Raw genomic sequence first — 25,342 nt, forward strand, 5'->3', positions numbered from 1 at the left:
ATAAGGCAAATCATTAATCATAATTAAAAATAACGTAGGACCTAACGTGCTACCTTGACTGACTCCGGATCGCGTTTAGTAGTATTCTGACCTGTAACCTGCTATTTGTACATATTGACGTCTGTTGGTTAAATAATTTTGAAAGAAATCTAAAAGCTTAGGTGTGAACCCCATGTGCGATAACTTTTCCATCAGTACATCTATTTCCACGCGATCAAATGCTTTTTTGAAATCAAAATAAGCCACGTCGACTTGCTTACCACCATCCATTTCGGCCAAAGAATAGTCGACGAAATTTATATGGTTTGTTAGTGTAGATCGACCAGATCGGAACCCGTGCTGGCATTCAGACATGTAAATCTGTATTTGCTGAGTGATTTGTTTGTTAATAATGTTTTCAAATATCTTGGCAAACACAGAAAGTACAGCAATCGGTCTGAAGTTGTCGATGCGGTTGTTAGACCTTTCCGTAGGGACGGGGGTAACTCTGGATACTTTCCAAATATCAGGATACGTTGAAGTAGTTAACGAAAGATTATATAAGTAATTTAAAGGCTCTGCCAGTAGACGTATACAATCTTTGGCGATAAAAGGCGGTACTGTATCTGGGCCCATACACATGTTAGCTTTAATTTTCTTCGCGGCTTGTATTATGCTCTTGTTGGTAATTAAATCATAGTCAATTCGTGAGGAAGATTTATAGTATATATTATTATCACTAGCTATGCAATCATCTACTATAGGCCTGTTCACCAAAAATACTGATTCAAAATAAGAGGCAAATGATTGTACTGCTTCTTGTCCGCGAATAACTTTGTCGTTGTGAATAAACTCTGCATTGGCCGATTTTAAGATTCTTTGATTTTGTAAAAAGTGCCAAAACTTTGTTGGATCACTACAAATATTACTTTCAGTACTGTTAATGTAATTTTGATAAGCGTTATTTACTAAAATTTTTACTAATTCCCTATAATACCTAAACATTTCCAAATTAAAAAGTTTTCCTTCGGATTTATACCGCTTGTGATTAAAATGCTTTAATCTAATATATTTTATTATTTCGGCTGTATACCATACTGGATATGAGTATTTAAAATTCCTATTTAACATTTTTTTAAGCGGAACATGTTCATGAAAACAGTCGTATAATACATCATAGAAGACTTGTACTGCTGTATTTACGTCATCGACACTATACAAAGCTTCCCAGTTAATCGCCGCTATGGTTGCATACAACGACAAATAATCCCCCTTACGCCAGTTTAGTCGTTCGCGCAGCTCGCCCGAGGTGGGGAGGTGCGCGGGCGGCGTGGCGCGCTCAGGCCGCTTCAGCGTTAGGCTGAACTCGAGCGCGGGATGGTACGCGTCTGGAGGCACGAGCGGCTCCGCTCGCGATACTCCCGAAATGTACTCGTCGTCATAACTACTCAGCACCAAGTCTAGAATACCACCATAATTATTCACAACAGTGTTAAACTGTTTTAATTTACAAAACTCCAAAGTACAACTAAATTGACTCCTTACGTACTGACTACAAGAATTCAAATTAAAATCGCCTAACAACAAAACCTTTAGTTCGGGAAATTCAGACATAATAGTTTCTATTACATTAAACATGTTTAAATAAAAATCATCATTAGAACTCGGCGGGATATATATCACTCCGCATATGAACTTAACATTTTTACACGAAACTATTGCAAATACCGCTTCAATGCTTTTATCATAATTTACGACGTCTTTAATTACGCGAACACAGTATGAATCGCGCACCGCTAACAGAACGCCCCCCCAACCGGCGTCGTGCGCACGATCGCAACGAATCACTGTATACCCTTGTGGAAACAACTCAGCATCATAAATGCCTTTTGTTAAGAAAGTCTCAGTAAGCGCATAGATGTCGTATGGTTGAGATAATATTGAAAGTTTAAACGTATCAATCTTACTACGTAGCCCTCTGACGTTTTGATATAGGATATGACAGGATTTAGTCCTGCTTTTGTTCGGTTTGTTTCCGAAATCCATTTCGCCACACCTTCAAACATATATCTTCAGGCCAATTTTTTCCATCTAGAATTTGACCTTCATATTTTGAAAGAATTCCTATTTTAAAAGACGCATAATGTCCGCGGGATTTTAAAGTTTCGACAACACATTTTTCATTCGCACACAGACTTTTTAGATGCTCAGCTATCTCATTGTCAGATGTACCTTCCTTTACGTAATAAAGATGATAGTATCGCCAGCGCTCTGCGGCTTCCAAGGAAATTTTACCTTTATCGGCAACACCACGAATTACATTCCGGGGAAAGCGCGGACGCCGATTCGTTACCTCCGTCCATTCATTGTTTACATCGACATTGCCATTATGGCCGCTCGGTTGAGAATGCGATAGTGGCGCCGCCACCGCCGCCATTGGTACTTGTCCGGCCGCTGTGAGTGTCGGTGTGATCTGCGCGGACGCAGTGATTGGCGGAGTGCTAGCTACTGGCGCTGTGATTGGCGAAGACATGGGTGACTTTGACGGCGCGTCCGTGGAGATTGTCACTGCCAGCGCACGTTGCCTCCTTGTGACAGGTCGTGTTTCGGGCTTCGGGTCCGCTCGGCGCGTAGTCGGAGTTCTCGAACCGGTTTTGCCAGTATTGCTTGCTAATACTGCTTGTTGTCCCTGTCCGACGCTGGGTTTCTCAAATTGATGATTTTTCTGCTTACCCTCTTTCGTCGCAGCTTGTGTAGAAGTTAACTCATCGATTTTAGTCTCGAGAATTTTAACTACGTCTAACAAGGCGTTAATTTTTAGTTCTAATGGCAAAACTACCGATTGAAAAACTTTTAATATATCTGCCGGCACTAACTTATCCATTGTTGTTCGATATTCGAAATACAAATACGGAGCAAATGTAACACGTCTGGTAGCTTTGACAGCTGTCACTGATGACTGAGATGTACTAGTTTGATGCCTGCTTCTATCTATACTCATATTATGAATGCAAAAGTAAGTCTATCTGTCTGTTTCCTTTTTGATGGCTAAACGGCTGAACTGATCAAGATGAATTTTTGTGTAATGGTAAATGGGACCTTGGAGCAAAACATGGGGTACTTTTTGACCCTAAAATAAAAATAGAAGGCGGTGTAATAGGGGTTGAAAATTTGTATGGGAAGGTCCTTAATTTTTAGAGTAACTTATTTTAAAAAAATTGTCCATAAATCTTTAAATAAAATACGAAATATAATGTGATTGAAGAATTTTTAAAATTCAACCCCTAAAGTGGTGAAAGAGGGGTTGAAAGTTTACATTGATTTCCACACAGATAAAGTCGCAAGCATACCTTAGTTAATTTAATAATTAATATCTCAGTGATACTCAGGCCAGATTCATCACTGAGTTTTCCCTACCTACTAGACTTGTCTTACCCACTCTTAACAAGGTTTTTTTTAACTTAAAGTAAGAAAATGGGAATATTGGTCATATAAAAAAAGATATGGCAAATATTCATACCCACATAGTTCCAGTTCCTGTGGAAATACAAGCACTTAATATAGCCATAAGAAAAAGAAATTTCTAAATTGGTTAATTAGATCTAGGGATTGCCCCTACAACACTACAAACTTTACTTCATATTAATTAGTATAAATGTGGCTACTTAAGTTCTATATTTTTTACAGAAATGAAATAGTGTCTGCAGTACAAAATGAGAGAGTTGTGATAGTGGCCGGTGACACAGGATGCGGGAAGTCCACACAAGTTCCACAATATCTACATGAAGCTGGTTTTCAAAATATTGGTAAATTACATTTCTCTATTCACTGCCTTGAGCTGCACTTGCCTTAGCAATAAATTCCATCCCCATCCTATCTGATACATCATTCATCATCATTATCAGCACATGGACATCCACTGCTGAACATAGACCTCTAGCATGAATCTCCAAGCACTGTACAAAAATACCGATAAGCACCCTCCATAGGATAGTTGATGAAAAATTCATCCTCACTTTGCATGTAAGGAAGGAACCCAAAAAAGTATTTTTTTTTTCAGACTTTTTTTTTACAATTTTATAGATGAAATGAATATACATACCTATACTAAATTTTATCTTTCTAGTTTTAATAAACTCTAAGTTATCTTACTGACAACTTTATCTTTATAATTATCAACAGAATCAGTACGCAAATTTAAGTCAGTTCTATTACTCTTTAAATAGCGATATGATATAATTAGCCATTATAGTTTTCTTTATAATTTCATTATATACCCTACTTTTGTGAATTTTTTTATGTATCCATAAATAACTGTTTACCCGATAGAGAATTAGAGAGTGGGGACACTTGAGTCTAACAAAAATTTGTGCTTATGTATAAGCTTAATATTTTATGATATAGGTATATAAATAAATGTCATTTCTTAGATCATAATACATTTTTAAACTGTCTAATTTCTAATTAATTATAATATAAATAATTTCAGTTTGTAACTATGTAAAAAAAATCTCTTTCAGCATGCACCCAGCCTAGAAGAATAGCTTGCATATCATTGTCCAAGAGAGTTGCATATGAAATGTTAACACAGTTTGATAGCAAGGTTGGCTATCAGATCAGATTTGAGAAGAGCAAGACATCTGATACCAAGATTTGCTTTATCACTGAGGGCTTGTTGTTGAGGCAGGTAAAGCTATTGGAATTATTGTGTACTTTTAGTGTGGAGTTACAAAGGGTGCTAATAGAGTTACCTTTATGATCAAAAGAACAAAGGGTCATAAACCATTTATTGACATTAATAACAATAATAGTCACAGTTATTTGGACAATTTTTTAGTGTAGTAAAGTTTATTTCTTTGTTTGAATGTGGTAAAACTGAAACCAACTATAAAACTCAGATATACTTTCCAATAGAACCCATTAAATATGATATCTAATGGATTCTATTGGTGGTGAAACTGTACTGCATAGTTAAATTTTAGTATAAAGTATCATTACGAGTATTAAGCTAAGAAATTACTGTGTAACAGTCAAGTTCAATTGAGTGAGGTTTCTTTTTATATATTTAACTTTGATACCGAATATTTTGAACCAGTATTTTGATACTGCAATCGCCAACGTCCATACCATGTTGAATACACCGGTTCTCGTCCGATCACCGAAGTTAAGCAACATCGGGCGCGGTCAGTACTTGGATGGGTGACCGCCTGGGAACACCGCGTGATGTTGGCTTTTTGCGTATTTTTCGTTTCACTTCTAATAGATTTAAATCCGTGTCTTGTTTGTGTACAAGCAAAGCATTGTTTTTTTTTTGAGCATTGTTTTTTTTTTGACATACAAATAATTAATAGTTTACTGACATCTAGCGTTTAATAAGTAAACCCCCAACGGCCCGTACCTCGGTTACAATGTACAGTGAGGTGACCGACCGCAACTGCAAGTAGTTTGATCAGTTCACGTTAGATGTCCCTAACCGATGTAACTGATTATTAGTCTCGCGCTATGAAGATTTCGCCGCGTGGAATGACTCCCCCGTTCTTGGCATGTCTAAGCATACTTACCTGGCGTAGGGGACACCGTGATCAAGAAGGCGGTTCCCCCAGAGCGAGGCCCTTCCATTGCACTGCGGCTGGGTTGACCTCTGCGATTATCCCTAATGTGGATAACTCGGACGCGTAATTTTTGGTAGTGGGGACTGCGTACGCGCCGTCCCCCCCGGAATTCAACAAAAAAAAAAATATATATAAGCTTTGCTATAGTATAGTAATGGAAATGTTTATCAAATCAACAATCAAATTAAAAACAAATCTATAAATAACTATTAGTTATTAGGTGTGAAATGACTATCGAATAATTTAAGAACAGGTTAATTATAATAGTTATTAACTATTATAATTAACTTGTTCTTAAATTAATGAAAATAAATTTGATTAATAAGCTTAAAACAATTAGATATAGTTAATATAATTTGAATAATATTTTATACAAAAAACAATACATAATTTTAAATGAAAAATTTATGAAATGACATCCGTTTTCTACCTTCATTTCTAATTTGTTTGTTAGTAAACAGTACTCCTCGAGTATGGCTTTAGATTTCATACAATATAATTTAAAATATGAAAATTGAATTATCAATATTCATATTTTAAATTCAATGTCAAATATTTTTTACGCAATGTTGACACTTTTTTTGGATGTTCTACATTATCGTTCTACTGCATTGATATTCTTTTTTTCATATTTTTTTAATAATTTTAGTATTTTAATTTTTTGACACTAGGAGCCAAAACGCCTGTCGACCATGACGGTCTATATTTCAACCGTCTCATGACGTCACTACAACAAATCCCTTACAAACGGAGCGCTTGACAAAAATATTAGTTAGCAATTTAGTTTGACGTTTAGTACATCAAGTGTGTTAGTGACGTCACAAAATGGACGACAGCGTTTTTGACGTTTGGGAAATTTTAAAAAATACGTGATATTTTGTTTAAAATGTTCCAGATGTCTTCGGAAAGCTTGCCCAGCTATGACGTCATAATACTCGACGAAATACACGAAAGACATTTGATGGGTGACTTCCTTCTCGGCGTGCTGAAATGTTTGATACATACTCGCAATGACATCAAGCTTGTCCTCATGTCTGCGACAATCAATATTAAACTGTTTGAAGATTACTTCTCCGCTGAATCCGCTGTTGTTATTCAAGTGAGTTGAAAATATGAATATGTTCCTATCAGAACGGAGAAGCCCAATTTCCATACAAACTCGGGCCCAAATTATACAACAAATACAGAGCTGAAAATTGGCCATAAATTAGGACTTGATGAATATAATTAAATAGTATAGGACTAAGGAGAACTCAAGAGGCCTATTTTCAAAGAAATGTATATTTGCCTAATCAATGTATATTATTACAGGTTGGCAATAATTCATATTCTTTGACATATAAGTAATTGCATTCTGTCTAACACACAGTGACAGTTTTAATAGGGATTTGACACTAACTTGACACATCTAATCAAATAATGATAATAATGATATTTGACAATGACATCTCATTGATTGATTGGCTTTGACGCGTTTTCAAAGACAACTGAATCAGTGAAATATGCATCAAAGAGGGTATATGGATTTGCAAAGCTGGATCGGTGTGAAAATAATGAAATCAGCTTATTTTCCCTGTTGGCGAAGATTATTTAGGCTAATATTCTAATGGAATAATCTAGTAAAATATACAAGATTTTTAGTGCATTGTTCATTTCTGTATCATTCACCATATTAAGTAAACCAAGCTTTTAGGCACCATTTTTTCTTTAGCTCCTTCAATTCGTAAGCCGGAATTGATAATAGCCGATTTTTCGATACTCGAAAAATCTATATGATCGGTGCTAGGGTCAGATATATTTCGGAAAGTAATAATTACAGTAAAAGAACTCCATTTTTCTAAGACAAACTGTAAAGAGAGTTAGAAATATTTTTAAACTAATTTATTCAATTAATTTAAGGTTCCTGGAAGACTTTACCCAATAGAATTGAATTATAAGCCGATATTAGTTGAAGACAAGCCGACAAGAGATGACAGACTGGACCCACAGCCATATATTCAAATTATGCAGTTAATCGACAGCAAGTATCCTAGTAAGTTATTTCTTATATTACAATTTACTTAGCTAAGTAGAGTCTAGCGCGGTGATAGCCCAATGGATAGCCCAATGGACTGCATTCGATTCGGAGGGCGTAGAATCCGAAAATACTGAACCGATATGAAAAATTCTTTCAGAGGCAGGTACACCATCCCAGGGTGATTGATACAGGCTATATAAACCACCATAGTAGGAATACGGGAATATACTTTAATTCCCGTATTCCTACAAGAACGGGAATTACGCGGGTGAAAACGCGTGGTTTCTGCTAATCTATACTTAATATTATAAAGAGGAAAACTTTGTTTGTATGTTTGTATGTTTGTTTGTTTGATTGTAATGAATAGGCTCAAAAACTACTGGACCGATTTTAAATATTCTTTCACCATTCGAAAGCTACATTATCCACAAGTAACATAGGCTACATTTTATTTTGAAAAAAAAGAGGGTTCCGTAAGACATTTGGGTTCGGACACAAGGTTATGGGTAGTCGAGTTTTACGCGGACGAAGTCGCGGGCTTCGGCTAGTATATGATATTTTCCGGAATTTTTATTACTTTAAGCTGCCGAGTTTTTTTTTGCTGTTATAATTAATTTAAGTTGTTCTTAGAATAATAATGTTTTTTTTTATGTTTTTGGAGTTTACTCCTTAAGAATCGAGTTTTCATATATAGCCCCCGATATGAAAAAAATATGGCAGTAAAATTCGATAAACGAATGATAGCGTTACATTTTTGTGCGCAACCTATTCTGCGCACTTTTCACCGTGCGTTGCCGCCAACAGCACGTTGACGGGCGAGCACGCCGCGGCCTACTGCTCCTCGGTTCCATTCCCTTTTCAGGCGTATGTATATATACATAGATACATAGTGTATGCTGCGGGGCAACATACACCTATTTAGACAGACAGATCTGAAAGAGTAAACTCCATTCGTGCGTCGGAGCTGACACACACTTTTTTTATTCTAGGCGACGAAAGAGGAGATCTACTAATATTCATGTCAGGGGTTCAGGAAATAACAGCAATATGTGACGCAGCGCAACAATACACGGAGAAGAATAAGAACTGGATCGTTCTGCCGCTACACAGTGGACTGTCTCTTACGGAACAAGATAAGGTATCAACCTATTTTAACCACTTGACTCCTAAATGGCCGACCGGTCGCCCATCGTATCCGTTACTTGACATGTAAAAAAATATAAAGTAAACTTAGGGCAATAGGCGAGCACAGTATCATGCTCCGCGCGATAGGGGAATATAAAGATATTTTTAAATGGCTCACAACGGTAGATTAAAACCGCATTCCCTGACTATCAACTGGACGGCTTCTTCAACGTAGACGGGCTTTTCGATAAAATACTCGCGGGCAGCGAATGGTTGATGGCCCAATATGACAATCCTCCCATAAAAAGTGGAAGTGGAGCTTCAACCCGCCACGCTGCTCCAATGCGGGTTGGCGGGCTTAGAGTAATAATGGTAATATCACCGGGAGCGACGGCTTAACGGGCTCTCATGAAGTCGAAGAAAAATTTAGTACAAAGAAAAACTCAGTCCACATAGCCCTACCCAGGATTCGAATCTAGGACCTAACCACTGGACCAAAAGGGAAGTTAAAAGATAAGAAAGACAGTTAAGGTTGTAAAAATCGCGACAAAAATCGTTGAATGTTTGGAAAGACCTTAATTTTTCGAGTTACATTTATAAAAATATTCATATGTGCACTATTAGAAAAGTACTAAAAATACGACTTTTAAAAATTCTATCCCTAAATAAATAAATAAGTCGTTCATACTTTGAGTTATATTTTTGTAAAATGGTAAGTGGACTTATATTATTTAAAAAGCTTGCGAATTTATTAATAGAACGGGGGTGAAATAGGGGTTGAAGGTTTACATCGAGTTTCACGCGGACGAAATCGCGAGTATCCTCTAGTATTAAATAAAATAAAGTAAATACATAGGTGACCAAGACCTATAGCCGCAGGTAGTTTTATGTTTACTTATTTTTTTTTTCCATGTTTCAGGTGTTCGATTACCCACCGGAAGGAGTTCGAAAATGCATCGTATCTACAAATATTGCCGAGACATCAGTTACCATTGATGGTATAAGATTTGTTGTGGATTCTGGAAAGGTAAGGTATCTAATTATTATTTTAAACTTGTTTTGTGATCACTGGACATATACTAGCTAACGTCCACGAATTATTTCGCGTGGAAATCATTGATAAACTTCCATTCATTATTTACGTACAATTTTATCATGAAAAGATAGGTACGTCAAAATTAAAAAATAGACATGTGATGTCGCGAACTGTTTTAAAATTTAAGGGGAACAATTCACATGTGATTTTTGCGTAAAAAACATTTACGCAGTGCACGCACGGAAGCTCATATAAGGACTAATTTTTCCCGTTTTTATAAAATTTTTCATTGATTGTAGCGTATAGGGTATAGCCCGAGGCCAAGGCTTTACTCCTGTGAAGCATTATAACACCGAATAATATGTTTACAGGTAAAAGAAATGAGCTACGATTCGTCGACAAAAATGCAAAGGCTGAAGGAATTCTGGATATCAAAAGCAAGTGCTGATCAGAGGAAGGGGAGAGCGGGGAGAACTGGTAATTTATTTTCCTTATTTGGGGTCCTGTACTTAAAGGTTAAAACTGGACCCTATCACAAAAATTCAACTTGTCTGTCTGACATCAGGCTGTACGTATCTCATAGTTAGACAGTTGAAATTTTCACAAATGATGTGTTTCTGTGGCCGCTATAACAATTAATACTAAAAAACAGATTTAATATAGATATAAGGGAGATCCCATACAACAAACGCGTTTTTTGCTCGTTTCTGCTCGATATTGATAACGGTATACAGATAGACGCTTTAAATATTTACAAAATATATATTCACCATATATATTAAATAACCTCCTCCTTTTTGAAGTCGGTTAAAAATAAATAATTATATTGAAATAAGACTAATATTTACTCCCTTGTATGGGGCTCCCATACAACAAACGTGTTTTATTTTGCCATTTTTATAGATAATGGTACAGAACCCTTCTTGCGCGAGTCCGACTATCACTTGGCCGGTTTATATTTATTATTTAGTAATGAGACCGCCGTTGCATGCTAAGTGTAGATTATTAATTGTTTTTCATGTTTTTATTTATCTATATTACTGTATTTTTGTGTGCAATTAAGTATTTCTTCTTCTTCTTATTTCTTTTCTAGGCCCCGGCGTGTGTTACAGAATATACTCCGAGCAACAATACACAGATTTAGAAACATTCAGTACACCAGAAGTGTCCCGAGTACCGCTCGCGTCGCTCTTGCTACTGATGAGTTCGCTCGGCGTCAATGACGTCAGACGCTTCCCTTTCATAGACGCGCCGCCGACTGACGCCGTGGAAGACGCTCTGTTGGAACTAAAACAACATGTGAGTAAATGAAAAAAAAAATTAATGAAAAAAAAACCGACTTCAAAATCTCATAAATGTATCCACTAAACTAAAAAGCAAAAAATAATATTGTATGTGCTACCTTCTGATCAATTTGAAGGCGGTGAATTTTCTCAGCGTCCGAGACGTCAGTTGCTTTCCTTTCAAAGACGCGCCGCATTATAATGTGAAAATTTCTCTTTCTTATTTTAAATGTGTCTTGTGTTTATTACTGAATTGTCTGAATGTCTATAGTACCTCTAGCATCGCTCTTGCTACTGTTGAGTTCTCATAAACATCGAGACAAACTAATGTAGAGAACCCAGTTAAATACATTAATATTATTGGTTCATTTAATTCTTTAGGTAGTTGGGGTATCAGGCACAACAATAGTGTTATTAGAAGTGGTACATTTTGAAAAAGAAACTTTTTTCTTTTAAGGGTTATATATTTTTATAAGAGAGTATGACAAAATCCTTCAAGTTAATCAATTTATCTTGCAGGCAGCCCTAACATCAAACGAGAAGCTGACAGCGTTAGGCAAGGCATTGGCGAATTTGCCCGTCGAGGTGTCGCTAGCTAAAGCGCTCGTGGTAGGCAGTGCTACCTTGCCGCCTCACAAACTGGACTCCGCGTTGGCCTTGACTGCTGCTTTGGGCATCCGTTCCATATATACTACACGGGCGCATAGAGATTTTGAATGCGAAGTGAGTATTATACTCTACACTATCCATACTTCCATACCCATAGTAATATTATAAATGCGAGTCACCTTTTTACGGCTTAAGGACCTAACCGATCAAGATGAATTCTGGTTTTATATTAGGTGAAACCTTAAAGCAGAACATAGGCTACTTTTTGTCCCTAAAATAGAAAGAGAAGGAGGTGAATTAGGGGTTGAAATTTTATATGGAATGTCCTTCATTTTTAGAGTTCCCGTTATAAAAATTTGTGCATAAATGGCCCACATATTTACCCCTATGAAATTAAAAAGGGGTTGATTTTTTATGAAAGTATTTTTCAAGTTATGTTCCCGGTAAAAGGAAGGTTCATTGACTATCGTCAAAATCTAAAATCGAATGGGTACAAAAAATATTACCCTAAATTTAATCTCTGGACCTACTAAACCGATTTTGAAAATTCTTTTACAATTTTGTTTTTTTTTTTAGAATCCGGATTCCGAATATTTAATTGATTAGCAAGACTGCAAGTCACATCCTATTTTCTATTTTTATTTGAATTCCGGGGGGGACGGCGCGTACGCAGTCCCCACTACCAAAAATTACGCGTCCGAGTTATCCACATTAGGGATAATCGCAGAGGTCAACCCAGCCGCAGTGCAATGGAAGGGCCTCGCTCTGGGGGAACCGCCTTCTTGATCACGGTGTCCCCTACGCCAGGTAAGTATGCTTAGACATGCCAAGAACGGGGGAGTCATTCCACGCGGCGAAATCTTCATAGCGCGAGACTAATAATCAGTTACATCGGTTAGGGACATCTAACGTGAACTGATCAAACTACTTGCAGTTGCGGTCGGTCACCTCACTGTACATTGTAACCGGGGTACGGGCCGTTGGGGGTTTACTTATTAAACGCTAGATGTCAGTAAACTATTAATTATTTGTTTGTCGAAAAAAAAAAACAATGGTCAAAAAACTAGCTTGTATACAAACAAGATACGGATTTAAATCTTATTAGAAGTGAAACGAAAAATACGCAAAAAGCCAACATCACGCGGTGTTCCCAGGCGGTCACCCATCCAAGTACTGACCGCGCCCGATGTTGCTTAACTTCGGTGATCGGACGAGAACCGGTGTATTCAACATGGTATGGACGTTGGCGACGTGAGAATCAAAATAGTGGATAAAACTAAAATAATTAAACGTTTGATCAATAAAATTAAGTAAAAACCTCTGAACCTTCAAGATTTTACATAATAAATACATTATTTTTTTTTAGAATTCACGTAAACCCGATGAATCGGATCACGGTGATCCTATAACACTGCTCTCGTTATACTGCGCATGGCTACGAGAGAAGTCGGGCGGCGGAGGCAGGGCATGGTGCAGACGACGCGGCATTGAGGAGCAGAGACTTTACGAGCTCACCAAGTTGGCTGCTCAACTTCGGAATTTACTACAAGTATGTATTACATGGGTCTTATTAGAAGGCTCAAAGTCACTCAGCGGGCGATGGAGCAAACTATCCTTGGAGTTTCTCGAGTCGAATCAGAAATGTTGATATCCGCAGAGGAACCAAAGTCACTGACATAGCTCAGCGAGCCGCGCAGCTTAAGTAGCAATGGGTAAGGAACATAGTTCGAAAAGCCGATGGGGGTTGCGGTCCCAAGGTGCTGAAATAGTGACCTTGCACCGGAAAGTGCAGTATTGGTCGAACTCCCAATAGGTGGACTGAGGTCATCAAGCGGGTTGCAGGGAGCCGCTGAATGCTGTCGGCTTGAGACCGTTTTGTTTAGAAGTCCATGTAAGAAGAGAAATCTATGACCAGCAGTGGTGGACGTCCATCGGCTGATAATGATGTTGATGATGAAAAATTTGACTGCCTTGTTGGTTCAGTTGTTAGTCCTAGGTCGGGCTATGACATACTGAGCTTATAATTTTTTTAAGGAATAGGGTAGTTGACTCATATAAAATTTAATATAAATAATATTAATTTCGTGTAATACATATCTGAAATATATAGATATTCATTAATAAAAGTTAAGGATAGGATTTCTTATAAAACTTAATTTTGACTTACGACGAGTGAACGATTTATGAACAATTTACTTATTATCTATAACAGCATTGCCAACTTGCGAGGAATTCCCCAAATGGCGGGGGTTTTTTGGGGAATTTCGATATGTTCTTTCCCCAATTTGGGGAGTTTCTGCTTCGATTTGTAGGGATTTAGAAAAATACATATTGGCAACACTAATTTATTATGTACCATGTGAAATTGACCAATATTTGTCATTTTGTTATATTTTTTTGTTTGGAAATCGAAGCTGGCAGTATCCAGTGGTATAAAGCCTCAAAGCTAGGAAGTGATTTATTTATCAGAGAAAATGAATTATTTCTGAAATGAAAAATAAACTCTTTTATAATTTTACGAGTCCTTTGCATTTTTGTAGTTGAGAGAGCAATCTTCGCGAAACTTGCGAGCGTTACAAAAACATAACCTGCACTTATATCTGCCAAAGACGTCTTAACCGGGGTATGCACGCTCGGTTAAGATAAACGCCCGATTTACATCCTTAACCGGCATATGGGCTGTGGTGAACAGGAAATTTGGACTTAACGGCGTTTAACTTATTTAAACGGTTGATTATGTTTAAACGAATGTCGGTGAACTTGAACCTAAATGTCTAACTAATTGTTAACTAATATTTTTGTCAAACGCTCCGTTTTTAAGGGATTTGCATGAAACAGTTAAAATATCATGGGCGACAGGCGTTTTGGTTCGTATTGTCAAAAAAATATTTATTTCATGTCAATCACGTCTCAAAAAGATATAATATTTTCTTTTATTTCCGCCAGGGTACAATGACTGATCCTGGGCTCCATACAATTTTAGACGATCCCTTTGTCTATCTCTCTTCATGACATGAGGCATGAGGATGTAACTAACTCACCAAATTCGGGGTGCTAATAGGCTAGTTGATACTTTTTTTTAAATGGTCTTAAACTGTATATTATCGCTCTACTAGATTAAAAAAATATATCATATATTTTTGAGACGTGATTGACACGTGTTATCACTTGTCTGGAACGGTGAAGGATAAACATCGTGAGGAAACCTGAATACCAGAGAATATTCTTAAATCTCTGCGTGTGTGAAATCTGCCAATCCGCTTTGGGCCAGCGTGGTGGACTATTGGCCTAACCCCAAAAAGCTCAGCAGTGAGCCGAGGGTTGGTAATGATGATGAAAATAGGCTTATAATAATGATGATGATGATGTAAAAGTTACGTCTTCTATTATATTTTAATTGTGGAATGGGCTTAGTGGGCTTCTAAGGTGCTAGAATGGCGACTCCACACCCAAAATGCGCAATATTGGTCGACCTCCTACTAGGTGGGCTTATTACATCAAGCGTATTTACTATTGAGCCGCTAGATGTATGGGACTCAAGACCATGGTGTTTTGTATTTTTACAAGAATCCTATATTCTCGATACCACAGACACATTAATACAAACAAACAAGAAAACAATTTATTATAAAAACACAAAAATATTTTACGTAATCTATTCTAATCAACTGTTTTGACTCTCACATCGCCAACGTCCATACTATGTTGAATACACCGGTTCTCGTCCGATCACCGAAGTTAAGCAACATCGGGCGCGGTCAGTACTTGGATGGGTGACCGCCTGGGAACACCGCGTGATGTTGGCCTTTTATTTTTTTACTTCTGTTTTAATGAATTCGTTTTAACAAAGATCATTAATCAAGGCATAATATATTGTGTTTCTAACGCATCAATGTTGAAGTAAAACTTCTTTACGCACACTTTGATATGAGGAGTAAGCTCGTTACGAAAAGTGTAATCGAGTGTGGCGAACGGACGTCGAGAGGGAAAGCTAAAAAAGTTTTACTCAGTCGTGTGGTTTAAAACATACTCGTTTTTTTCTTATTATTAAAGATTATTAGTTTACTAACTGACATCTAGCGTTTAATAAGTAAACCCCCAACGGCCCGTATCCCGGACAGTGTACAGTGATGTGACCGAACGCAACTGCAAGTAGTTTGATCAGTTCCCGCTAGATGTCCCTAACCGATGTAACTGATTATTAGTCTCGCGCTTTGAAGATTCCGCCGCGTGCAATCACTCCCCCGTTCTTGGCGTGTCAAAGCATACTTACCTGGCGTAGGGGACACCGTGATCAAGAAGGCGGTTCCCCCAGAGCGAGGCCCTTCCATTGCACTGCGGCTGGGTTGACCTCTGCGATTATCCCTAATGTGGATAACTCGGACGCGTAATTTTTGGTAGTGGGGACTGCGTACGCGCCGTCCCCCCCGGAATTCAAATTTCAAAGTTTAATTCAAAGCTTTTAAGATCTAACAAAAGTTTTAATATTTATAATTTTGTATAGCGTAACTTCATTCATTAATTTATAATAATTAATAAGTAATAAACCAGCTGGGTCAACCCAGAGAAAAGCGCAGCCGTGCTTTTCACTGGCAAAGCGGTCTCCCGTTTCAAGTCCGGACTCAAAGAAGTCTCCCTTTACGGAGCACCTTCAGGTACCGTATAGACGGCACTCTCTCTTCACCCAGACAGATTCGCGCAGGAGTCCCTCAGGGCTCCGTGCTCTCCCCGCTTTTATACTCGCTCTTCACAAGCGACATTCCCACCGACCACCCGGGCGTACACGTCGCCCAGTTTGCGGACGACACCGCACTGTACGCGACGGCAGTAAACCGGGTCCACATTAGAGCCCGCCTCCAGAAGGCGGTAAACATTATAGGTAAATGGTTCCGCCTTTGGCGTATAGAAGTCAACCCAGAGAAAAGCGCAGCCGTGCTTTTCACCGGCAAAGCGGTCTCCCGTCTCAAGTCCGGACTCAAAGAAGTCTCCCTTTACGGAGCACCCATCCCCTGGCAACGTACTGCCAAGTACCTAGGCGTTACCTTCGATAACCGCATGAGCTTCTCCATGCACGTTAACAAAGCGAGAAAAAAGGCCGCATACGTAATGCACCGCCTTTACGCTATGATAAATAAGAAAAGTAAATTGTCCCTCCGCTCAAAGCTAACGCTTTATAAAACTACGATCCGTCCGATCTTAACCTACGCTAGTGTAGTGTTTGCCCACCGTCCCAAAGCGACCCTTAGGCCGCTTCAAACCCTACAGAATCGTTTTCTGCGTCAAATCACGGGCGCGCCGTGGTTTTTACGCAATAATGACCTCCATAGAGATCTAGAATTACCGACAATAGCTAAGTACATGAAACAGCTCTCTCAAAACTATTTTGACAGAGCTGCCATCCATCCCAACCAACTAGTGGTTGAGGCCTGCAATTACACTCCCAACCTAAACGCTAACTGCAAGCAGAGGCGTCCTAAGAACGTCCTTTACGATCCAGACGATGACGTAACAACCGACAATGCTTCCCAGGTAACACAATCACAAGCTACACAGCGTCTTCGCCGGCGAAGACGAGGTCCCCGATATCTAACGTCACCCGGACGTGGGTTTTCTAACTCACGATCTTGGGGGCGTCCGGACTGATTCACTCAGGTCACGGTTACCTCCTCCAGAATGGCCTTCTAAGCCGAGGTCCGAGTCTCATAGGAGACGCCCTTAGAGAGCCGTTCCGTCCTCTATCTTTCTTTCAGCCTTCGGGTCACATCAGGCGATGCTTCTGCGCTCGCCCAACCTCCCCGGTGACGCCGTAGTGGTTCCGCAGGGAGCTATCGGCACCTACTCAGACAGGAAAAAAAAAGATAGATAAACCAGCTGGCCTATCACTATTTTGGTCTTAATTATTTACTATGCGACAATTAGGCACATTTGCTCGCCTCAGTTTCGATGTACTAGTGACATATCTAATAGTATAGTCTTTGCTTGTTGGGCCATTAAGCTAGGCTGATGACGATGGTGTTGAACCAGTATTAGTACAGCTCGTGCGGATTAACTTGACACTTGGCTCAAATGATGTATATACTGGGATTGTATGGATGTGTTTGGTAACCCAGTAAAAGCTGTATATTCGCGGAGGACACTAGTTTTCTGAAATTACTGAACCGATTTGAAAAATTCACTGTTGGGAAGCTACACTATCCTCGAGTGCTAATGACTATATTACACGTTCGTTGCGGTACGAGGTCAATTGACCTCGTACACCTAGCGTCTTCAAGAATTACGAGGTCGATGGACCTCGTACCGCACCAAAAAGTTTTAGTATGAGGTCAAAGAACCTCTAACCGCACTACAGGAAAGTACAGAAAAGTCAGTGCCGCAGCGAACGTGCTAATTTATCCCCGTATTCCTACGGGAACGGGAACCACGATGATGAAACCGCGCGACATCTGCTAGTAGGTAATAAAAACACGAGTATGAATACCGCACGACTGAAGTAAAATTTCTTTAGCTATCCCTCTGAACGTCCGTTCGCCTCGCTCGATTACACTTCCGTAACGAATTTACCAGTTTACTCCCTAAGTCAAGCGTGGGTAAAGAAGATATCACACCTAATATTATAAAGGCGAAAGTTTGTTTTTTTTTTTTTTTTTTCTGTCTGAGTAGGTGCCGATAGCTCCCTGCGGAACCACTACGGCGTCACCGGGGGGGTTGGGCGAGCGCAGAAGCATCGCCTGATGTGACCCGAAGGCTGAAAGAAAGATAGAGGACGGAACGGCTCTCTAAGGGCGTCTCCTATGAGACTCGGACCTCGGCTTAGAAGGCCATTCTGGAGGAGGTAACCGTGACCTGAGTGAATCAGTCCGGACGCCCCCAAGATCGTGAGTTAGAAAACCCACGTCCGGGTGACGTTAGATATCGGGGACCTCGTCTTCGCCGGCGAAGACGCTGTGTAGCTTGTGATTGTGTTACCTGGGAAGCATTGTCGGTTGTTATGTCATCGTCTGGATCGTAAAGGACGTTCTTAGGACGCCTCTGCTTGCAGTTAGCGTTTAGGTTGGGAGTGTAATTGCAGGCCTCAACCACTAGTTGGTTGGGATGGATGGCAGCTCTGTCAAAATAGTTTTGAGAGAGCTGTTTCATGTACTTAGCTATTGTCGGTAATTCTAGATCTCTATGGAGGTCATTATTGCGTAAAAACCACGGCGCGCCCGTGATTTGACGCAGAAAACGATTCTGTAGGGTTTGAAGCGGCCTAAGGGTCGCTTTGGGACGGTGGGCAAACACTACACTAGCGTAGGTTAAGATCGGACGGATCGTAGTTTTATAAAGCGTTAGCTTTGAGCGGAGGGACAATTTACTTTTCTTATTTATCATAGCGTAAAGGCGGTGCATTACGTATGCGGCCTTTTTTCTCGCTTTGTTAACGTGCATGGAGAAGCTCATGCGGTTATCGAAGGTAACGCCTAGGTACTTGGCAGTACGTTGCCAGGGGATGGGTGCTCCGTAAAGGGAGACTTCTTTGAGTCCGGACTTGAGACGGGAGACCGCTTTGCCGGTGAAAAGCACGGCTGCGCTTTTCTCTGGGTTGACTTCTATACGCCAAAGGCGGAACCATTTACCTATAATGTTTACCGCCTTCTGGAGGCGGGCTCTAATGTGGACCCGGTTTACTGCCGTCGCGTACAGTGCGGTGTCGTCCGCAAACTGGGCGACGTGTACGCCCGGGTGGTCGGTGGGAATGTCGCTTGTGAAGAGCGAGTATAAAAGCGGGGAGAGCACGGAGCCCTGAGGGACTCCTGCGCGAATCTGTCTGGGTGAAGAGAGAGTGCCGTCTATACGGTACCTGAAGGTGCGGTTGGACAGAAAGCTGTGTAGTAAGCGTACCATTTTGTTTGGTACGCCGAAACGGTTTAGTTTGAATATCAAGCCTTCGTGCCAGACGCGGTCAAACGCTTTAGCTACGTCAAAGAAGAGCGCCCCGGTGGCGATGGGGTTGTGAAATGTATTAAAACCGGTTAGAATGTGCTCCGTGAGGCGGTGCACTTGATGAACACATGAGTGTTTACATCGAAATCCAAACTGTTGTTTGATGAGAAGTTGCTTTTCATCGCAAATGGCTTTGAGACGATTCAAAATGATTATCTCATACACCTTGCCAATGGTGTTGAGAAGACTAATTGGGCGGTAGCTAGTCGGGAGGTCGCGGGGTTTACCCGGCTTGTGGATGCCAATGACCGTGGCTTCTTTCCATGCGTCTGGGAAGGCGCAGTGAGCTAGAAGAACATTGAAGATGTTCACCAGGAGGTTGATTATCTGGACCGGGAGAAGCTTTAAAGCTTTGTTGCTAATCGTATCAGGCCCCGGAGCCTTCTTTTTGCGCAAGCCCTTGATAACCGCAGAGACTTCCTCGCATGACGTAGGGGTAATTTCGACTCCGTCCGGGGGGCGAGATAAGATAGAAGTGAGTTCGGACTTCACTTTTTTCGCGTGTGATTTTACAAATGCCGTAGTGCTTGGAGTGCACTGGGCTTCCAGACTGTCGGCTAGGCATTCGGCCTTATCGATGTCCTCGATCGCGTTTGGGAGGCCAGGGCGTTTGAGAGGTGGGGTGGCTGCGAGGCGGTCGGCTTTGAGATATCTTGCCACGTCGTAGAAGGCTACGTGCGATGGCTCGAGCTCTCTCAGTCGGTCGTCCCATTGTCTGTCATAACGCCAGCGCAAGCGACGCTTGCACCGTCTTCCGAGAGTCCAAAGTAGACTCGCGTTTTGTCGGGTCGGTTCAGATTCGTAGCGTCTTTGCTGTGCGTTTCTATCCGTTAGTAGGGCCCGTAGGTCCGACGACAAGGGGGCCTTGCTGAAGGCAGGGACCTCCTTGGTGCAATCTTTTATTGCTTCGCGAATATGGCCATTTAGGTTCGAAGAAGCTGCGAGCGCTTCGCCTAACGTTTCTATCTCGTCAGGAATTTGATCTAGTTGCTGTGAAGCCAAGGACTTGAGACGCTCAGACAGTCTCCCGTAATTAATTATAGTTTTGGTCGGGGGGGTCGTGGAGGGCGGGGGGCCAAGCTGGAGTATAACTGGTCTGTGGTCCGAGTCCGAGGCCAGATCCGAGAACACCTCCAAAGGACTCACTTCAAGAGTGATGTTCTTTAGGAGTGCCAGATCCAGTACGCTCGGAGTTTGGTTTCGTGTGTCCGTCAGTCTCGGGTAACGTGTTGGTTTGTCGGGGGTGAGCAAAATGAAATTAGCATCGTCGCGGTCAGTCAGTCTTCTTAGAGTGTTGCCGCTAGTGTTATTATAAGCGTTGAGCCAACTTGTATGTTTTGCGTTAAAGTCACCGGCCAAAATGACGGAGTCACTTAAGGAGAGGAGTGTCTGAATGTCACTCTCTAAGAGACGTTTACCGCAGGGTTGGTAAACTGAAACCAGTGTGATCGGCGGATGGCCGGTCATACTGACCTGACATACTGAGACTTCCATGTTAGTAAGCTCGGGAGGATCAAGAGGAGTGCAGTGAAGAGCCCTTCTGTGATATATAGCTGTACCTCCCTTCCTTTGGGTGGTCCGGTCGTTTCTAATCATTAGGTAATTCCCTATTTTGGGATCGCGAAGGCTAGGTTTCAAGAAGGTCTCTTGCACCAGAAAGATGTCCGGTTTGTGGTCGCTTATCCATTCGCGGACCTCGAGTAATTTATCGGTGAGCCCGTCTGCATTGAAGAAGCCGACAGTCAGGGAATGTGGTTTTAATCTACCGTTGTGAGCCATTTAGAAAATTTTTATAGTTTTCGATCGCGCGGAGCATGATACTGTGCTCGCCTATTGCCCTTAGGGGGTCTACTTTATATTTCTCAATGAAGAGATCGTATTCTTCCATACGGAATACATCCGAGAAGGAGTGAGTCGCGTATGAAGGTTTGGACGAGGCTTGAGTGGCCGAGAGAGAGGGTTGGGCCGCAGGAGCGGCCCTCGGGGGCTGTTTGGCGACCGGAGAAGCCGGTGCCGCACTAGGAGCGTTAGGCGCTCCGTACAATGGCTTGTTCCAAGCGTTGGTGGTAGGCACCGGCGCTGGAACAAACCTGTGAGCGGGCTTTTTGGGTGCCGCCGGTTTGCGGCCCGCTGCCCTGCCCCTTCGCTTGCCTGGCTGTGGGGCCTTCCGGCATCCGCGATAGTTCGCGGGATGGCCGGCTTCGCCGCACAGCACGCAGCTTGGGGGCATTTCAGCGATCCGTTCCTTGCGGGGACAATCTATCGTGCCGTGATCTCCCAGGCACTTAACGCACCTGGGACGGGCAAAACAATTCCTTTGAGAGTGTCCATAGGTCTGGCATCTATGACATTGACCTATGCGGCCACGGTTGTTGGGCTTCTCAAAGGAGAGGCCAGAGAGGTGGCATATCGCCTTCAAGTTGTATATCCTCTTGCCCTCAGGAGAGAGCTCGAGGATCACTAGACAGAGGTCTAGCGGCTCTTTTGAGCGTGATCGGTACATTCGGTGTACCTCCTGGACGGGGAGATCCTGTTTAAGCAGGTCGGCTTTGATGAGCTCAGTATCAAGCTCCTTGGGGAGACCGCGGACTACTACGCGGAGGACTCGCTCATCGCTCAGAGCGTAAGTGTGATAGCCTATTGAGTTTGACCTCAATAAAGCTGTCAGACGCCTATGGTCACCGGATGACTCGCATTCCGCACGAATACCTAAGGTGGTAAGCTGGGCGTTTGGAATAGGGATATTGTTTTTTATTAGCATGGGGACAATTTTGTTTGCCCATGCGTCCTTGTCCCTAATAAACATTGGGGGGATCTTCTCCTTGCGAGGTTCCTCCATAGGAGAGTCCTCACTTTCGGAGTCTGAATCGGATAAGGTTTGTGACCGAGCTTGGCTCTCGGTCACAGTGACCTTGCTAGTGGTAGTGGGCTGAGCGTCGGTTTTAGTAGCCTTTCGCCGTTTTCGATTACTTACGACGACGGTGAAGCCATCGTCAACTGGAGCCGGTGAGCCCTGCGACTCTGGGATATCGCAAATGTCCATGGCGGAAGGCCTATGGACCGTGTTGGTCGGAGTGCGAGTCATAGATTCGCGGGAGGGTGGCAAAGTGCCCTTTGGGTGGGCTGAGGGCCCGGGGAGCGCGTTAGGCGCGCTAGGCCCTACGGACGGAATCGGTGTTGCCGGGCGACCCGAGGCCGAGACACGTGGGTCGCGGGCCGCGGATTGGCTGCCCAGCGGCGGGCGCACTACCTGAGCAGGTAGCACGTGGCGCTGGGTCACGAGTGGCGCGGGGGTTGCGGGGATAACGGGGGACGCGGCGGCATTTCCCGGAAGGGGACTACCTGCTTGGGGTTGGCTTTGAGTCAAAGTCACGGTTTGAGACGCAATCGGTTGCGAAGACATAAAACTTTCCAGATAGCCTGGAAATTTAACTCGGAGGTCCTTGAAGAGGGCCTCCAAGTACGGCGGCGGAACGGAGTTGGGGTCCATAGTGGACCCCGGAACTAACAGGGCCTCCCCACCGGGGCGGGGAGGTGAGTACCTACTGTGTGGCCCTAGTGGTCCACGCCTTTAGGTGACGTGGGTGTACCTACTCTTATTCTAGTGTACTCACGGACCGGAACCACTTAACTACACTAGAACAACGCAGAACACAACACAACACAGCACAACGAAATCGGTGGTCAAGACAGTACTAGAAAAACTAGCACCCTCTCAAAAGAAGAACCAATATTGGTGGCCTCCACCGTGGGATCGAAAACCTGCATAGGCGAGGACAGACGACCGCACGGGACGGCTGCCAAGATCGGAGTGAGAAAGTTTGTGTGTAAGATTGTAAGTGTGTAAGTATGTAAGTATGTTTGTTCCTCCTTTACACTGCGGCTACTGAAGCGATTTGGCTGAAATTTGGAATGGAAATAGATTTTACTGTGGATTAACACATAGACTTTTTACTTTTCATCCCGGAAAAATCCATGGTTCCCGCGGGATTTGTGAAAAGCTGAATTCGCGTCCGCTAGTACTTCAATAAAATGTAACTTGCGTAAATGTACTTACAGGATAACAACATGATGGAGGCTCCAGAGCCTGAAACGATGTCTTCGGCTGAAAGGTCCTTACGGCACGGCCAAATCAAACAGCTGAAAGATATGAGAAGGTAAGACTTAAGGAACTTAGTAAGTAGAAAGAAACCTAGTGACGATTTAGAAATAAGGCAAAGCATTAGCGCTACGAAGAATGTTACGAATAAATTAAATTACGAATATATTTTTGTCTTGTTTTTTGTGAAAAGCGGCTATTTCGAAATTTCGAATTTTGAAATAGTCGATTTTCAGAAATAAAAATCAGCATCAGTACATTTATCTTTCAAAACGCGACATGGGAATTCTTACAACTGGCTATAAAAAAAAACAATTTATGTGTGTGACAGCCAGATGAATTAGTAGAGGAAGCAAAATATTATAAACACTCGAAAAAGTAGCTCAAACATGTGGGTGCGAATTTAATTGATACTAGTTTTTTTCCCATATACTTTATCCTTTTAATAATACTCAAATAGAGAACTGGAAATTATAAAAAAACATACATACAGCCGAACGTAGAACCTCCTCCTTTTTGGAAGTCGGTTAACTAAGAATAACTAAGATACTAGTTCAAAAATTCAACTTATATGTTGCCAACGTCCATACCATGTTGAATACACCGGTTCTCGTCCGATCACCGAAGTTAAGCAACATCGGGCGCGGTCAGTACTTGGATGGGTGACCGCCTGGGAACACCGCGTGATGTTGGCTTTTTGATTTTTTTAACACTGGTGTTTTACATTTATTAACTTTCGTGCTAAATTAGAAAGCTTGGCAAAACCTACCTAACCAACATTATTTAGGACTTTTCACTTAGATACCGCAAACAGTCCAAACAATGGTGCACAAAAGTCAGTGTCAAATGCCTATTTGTCGCAATTCTACTTTTTAGATTGTGCCTTATTCTAGTCTTTGAATTTATAAAAACGAAAAGATAACAGGCCAGTTTTACTTTGGTAAAAATCGTGGGAGACTACACAACAATTTCTTAGTTAAGACTTATACCGTTACATAAATAAAATTTCAGACAATACAAACAAAAAGCCGCCGACGACTCCAAACGCCGTAAGCGGTTGAAGGTCGACTCTTGGGAAATAGTCGACGAGAAAGACAACGACGACGAAGTGATGGACATCCGAGACATCGAGTTCCGTATGACGAACGATGCTAACAGAATACGCTCCCTGATCAACGGCTCCAGTGCTAATAGTGGACGGGATCTTATCATGCTAAAGGTAAGATTTTTTGGAACAAAGTTCTTTAATATGCCTACACTGTAAAATGGCCGAAACCGTCACATATCGCAAGCGTCAAAGTACTAGGGTAACAGAGGAGTATAACAGGTCGAATAAAGAGCAAAAAGAGCAAAAAAAAAAAAAAGAGCAATTCGAGCAATATATCAACTAAAATCACGCGAGTCCCTTCGTCAAAAGTTTAAAGAAATAGGCATTTTAACAGTAGCCTGTCAGTATATATATAACAGTATAGTTTATGTAAGACAAAATATTAATTTGTACAAACGAAAAGGAGATTTAAACTCACGTCTTACTAGACACGGGCATAAGTTAGTTATTTCTGCATATCGTCTCCAAAGAGTTAAAAAATCTTTTGTGGG

At 41.6% G+C, this 25,342-nt stretch overlaps 1 protein-coding gene and 7 non-coding genes across 10 annotated transcripts in view; 6 read left to right on the top strand and 2 right to left on the bottom strand.

Moving 5' to 3' along the window:
- Window positions 1–25,342, top strand: part of LOC112046380 (probable ATP-dependent RNA helicase DHX34) — a 36,311-nt gene that overhangs the window by 2,032 nt on the left and 8,937 nt on the right. For 2 of the 3 annotated variants that reach the window (XM_052886523.1, XM_024083011.2), the window contains exons 2-13: window positions 3,667–3,785; window positions 4,500–4,666; window positions 6,487–6,690; window positions 7,491–7,623; window positions 8,598–8,746; window positions 9,653–9,760; window positions 10,141–10,246; window positions 10,863–11,068; window positions 11,572–11,775; window positions 13,028–13,210; window positions 23,704–23,801; window positions 24,755–24,962. In XM_052886523.1, the coding sequence (XP_052742483.1) occupies window positions 3,667–3,785; window positions 4,500–4,666; window positions 6,487–6,690; window positions 7,491–7,623; window positions 8,598–8,746; window positions 9,653–9,760; window positions 10,141–10,246; window positions 10,863–11,068; window positions 11,572–11,775; window positions 13,028–13,210; window positions 23,704–23,801; window positions 24,755–24,962 (1,885 nt within the window). Of the gene's footprint in view, window positions 1–3,666; window positions 3,786–4,499; window positions 4,667–6,486; window positions 6,691–7,490; window positions 7,624–8,597; window positions 8,747–9,652; window positions 9,761–10,140; window positions 10,247–10,862; window positions 11,069–11,571; window positions 11,776–13,027; window positions 13,211–23,703; window positions 23,802–24,754; window positions 24,963–25,342 lie in introns of those variants that run through there. The other variant, XM_052886524.1, reaches the window with a different exon arrangement.
- On the top strand, window positions 5,093–5,211 carry LOC112046395 (5S ribosomal RNA). Its single transcript, XR_002886871.2, has one exon. It is a non-coding gene; the product is annotated as a 5S ribosomal RNA (ribosomal RNA).
- LOC112046406 (U1 spliceosomal RNA) lies at window positions 5,533–5,694 on the top strand. The gene has a single exon (XR_002886880.2). It is a non-coding gene; the product is annotated as a U1 spliceosomal RNA (small nuclear RNA).
- Window positions 12,315–12,476, bottom strand: LOC112046399 (U1 spliceosomal RNA). The gene has a single exon (XR_002886874.1). It is a non-coding gene; the product is annotated as a U1 spliceosomal RNA (small nuclear RNA).
- On the bottom strand, window positions 12,791–12,909 carry LOC112046396 (5S ribosomal RNA). The gene has a single exon (XR_002886872.1). It is a non-coding gene; the product is annotated as a 5S ribosomal RNA (ribosomal RNA).
- LOC112046394 (5S ribosomal RNA) lies at window positions 15,349–15,467 on the top strand. The gene has a single exon (XR_002886870.1). It is a non-coding gene; the product is annotated as a 5S ribosomal RNA (ribosomal RNA).
- LOC112046400 (U1 spliceosomal RNA) lies at window positions 15,927–16,088 on the top strand. The gene has a single exon (XR_002886875.1). It is a non-coding gene; the product is annotated as a U1 spliceosomal RNA (small nuclear RNA).
- Window positions 24,320–24,438, top strand: LOC112046407 (5S ribosomal RNA). Its single transcript, XR_002886881.1, has one exon. It is a non-coding gene; the product is annotated as a 5S ribosomal RNA (ribosomal RNA).

The sequence above is a fragment of the Bicyclus anynana genome, chromosome 17 (genome assembly GCF_947172395.1).
Source record: "Bicyclus anynana chromosome 17, ilBicAnyn1.1, whole genome shotgun sequence".
Taxonomy (NCBI): Eukaryota; Metazoa; Arthropoda; class Insecta; order Lepidoptera; family Nymphalidae; genus Bicyclus; species Bicyclus anynana.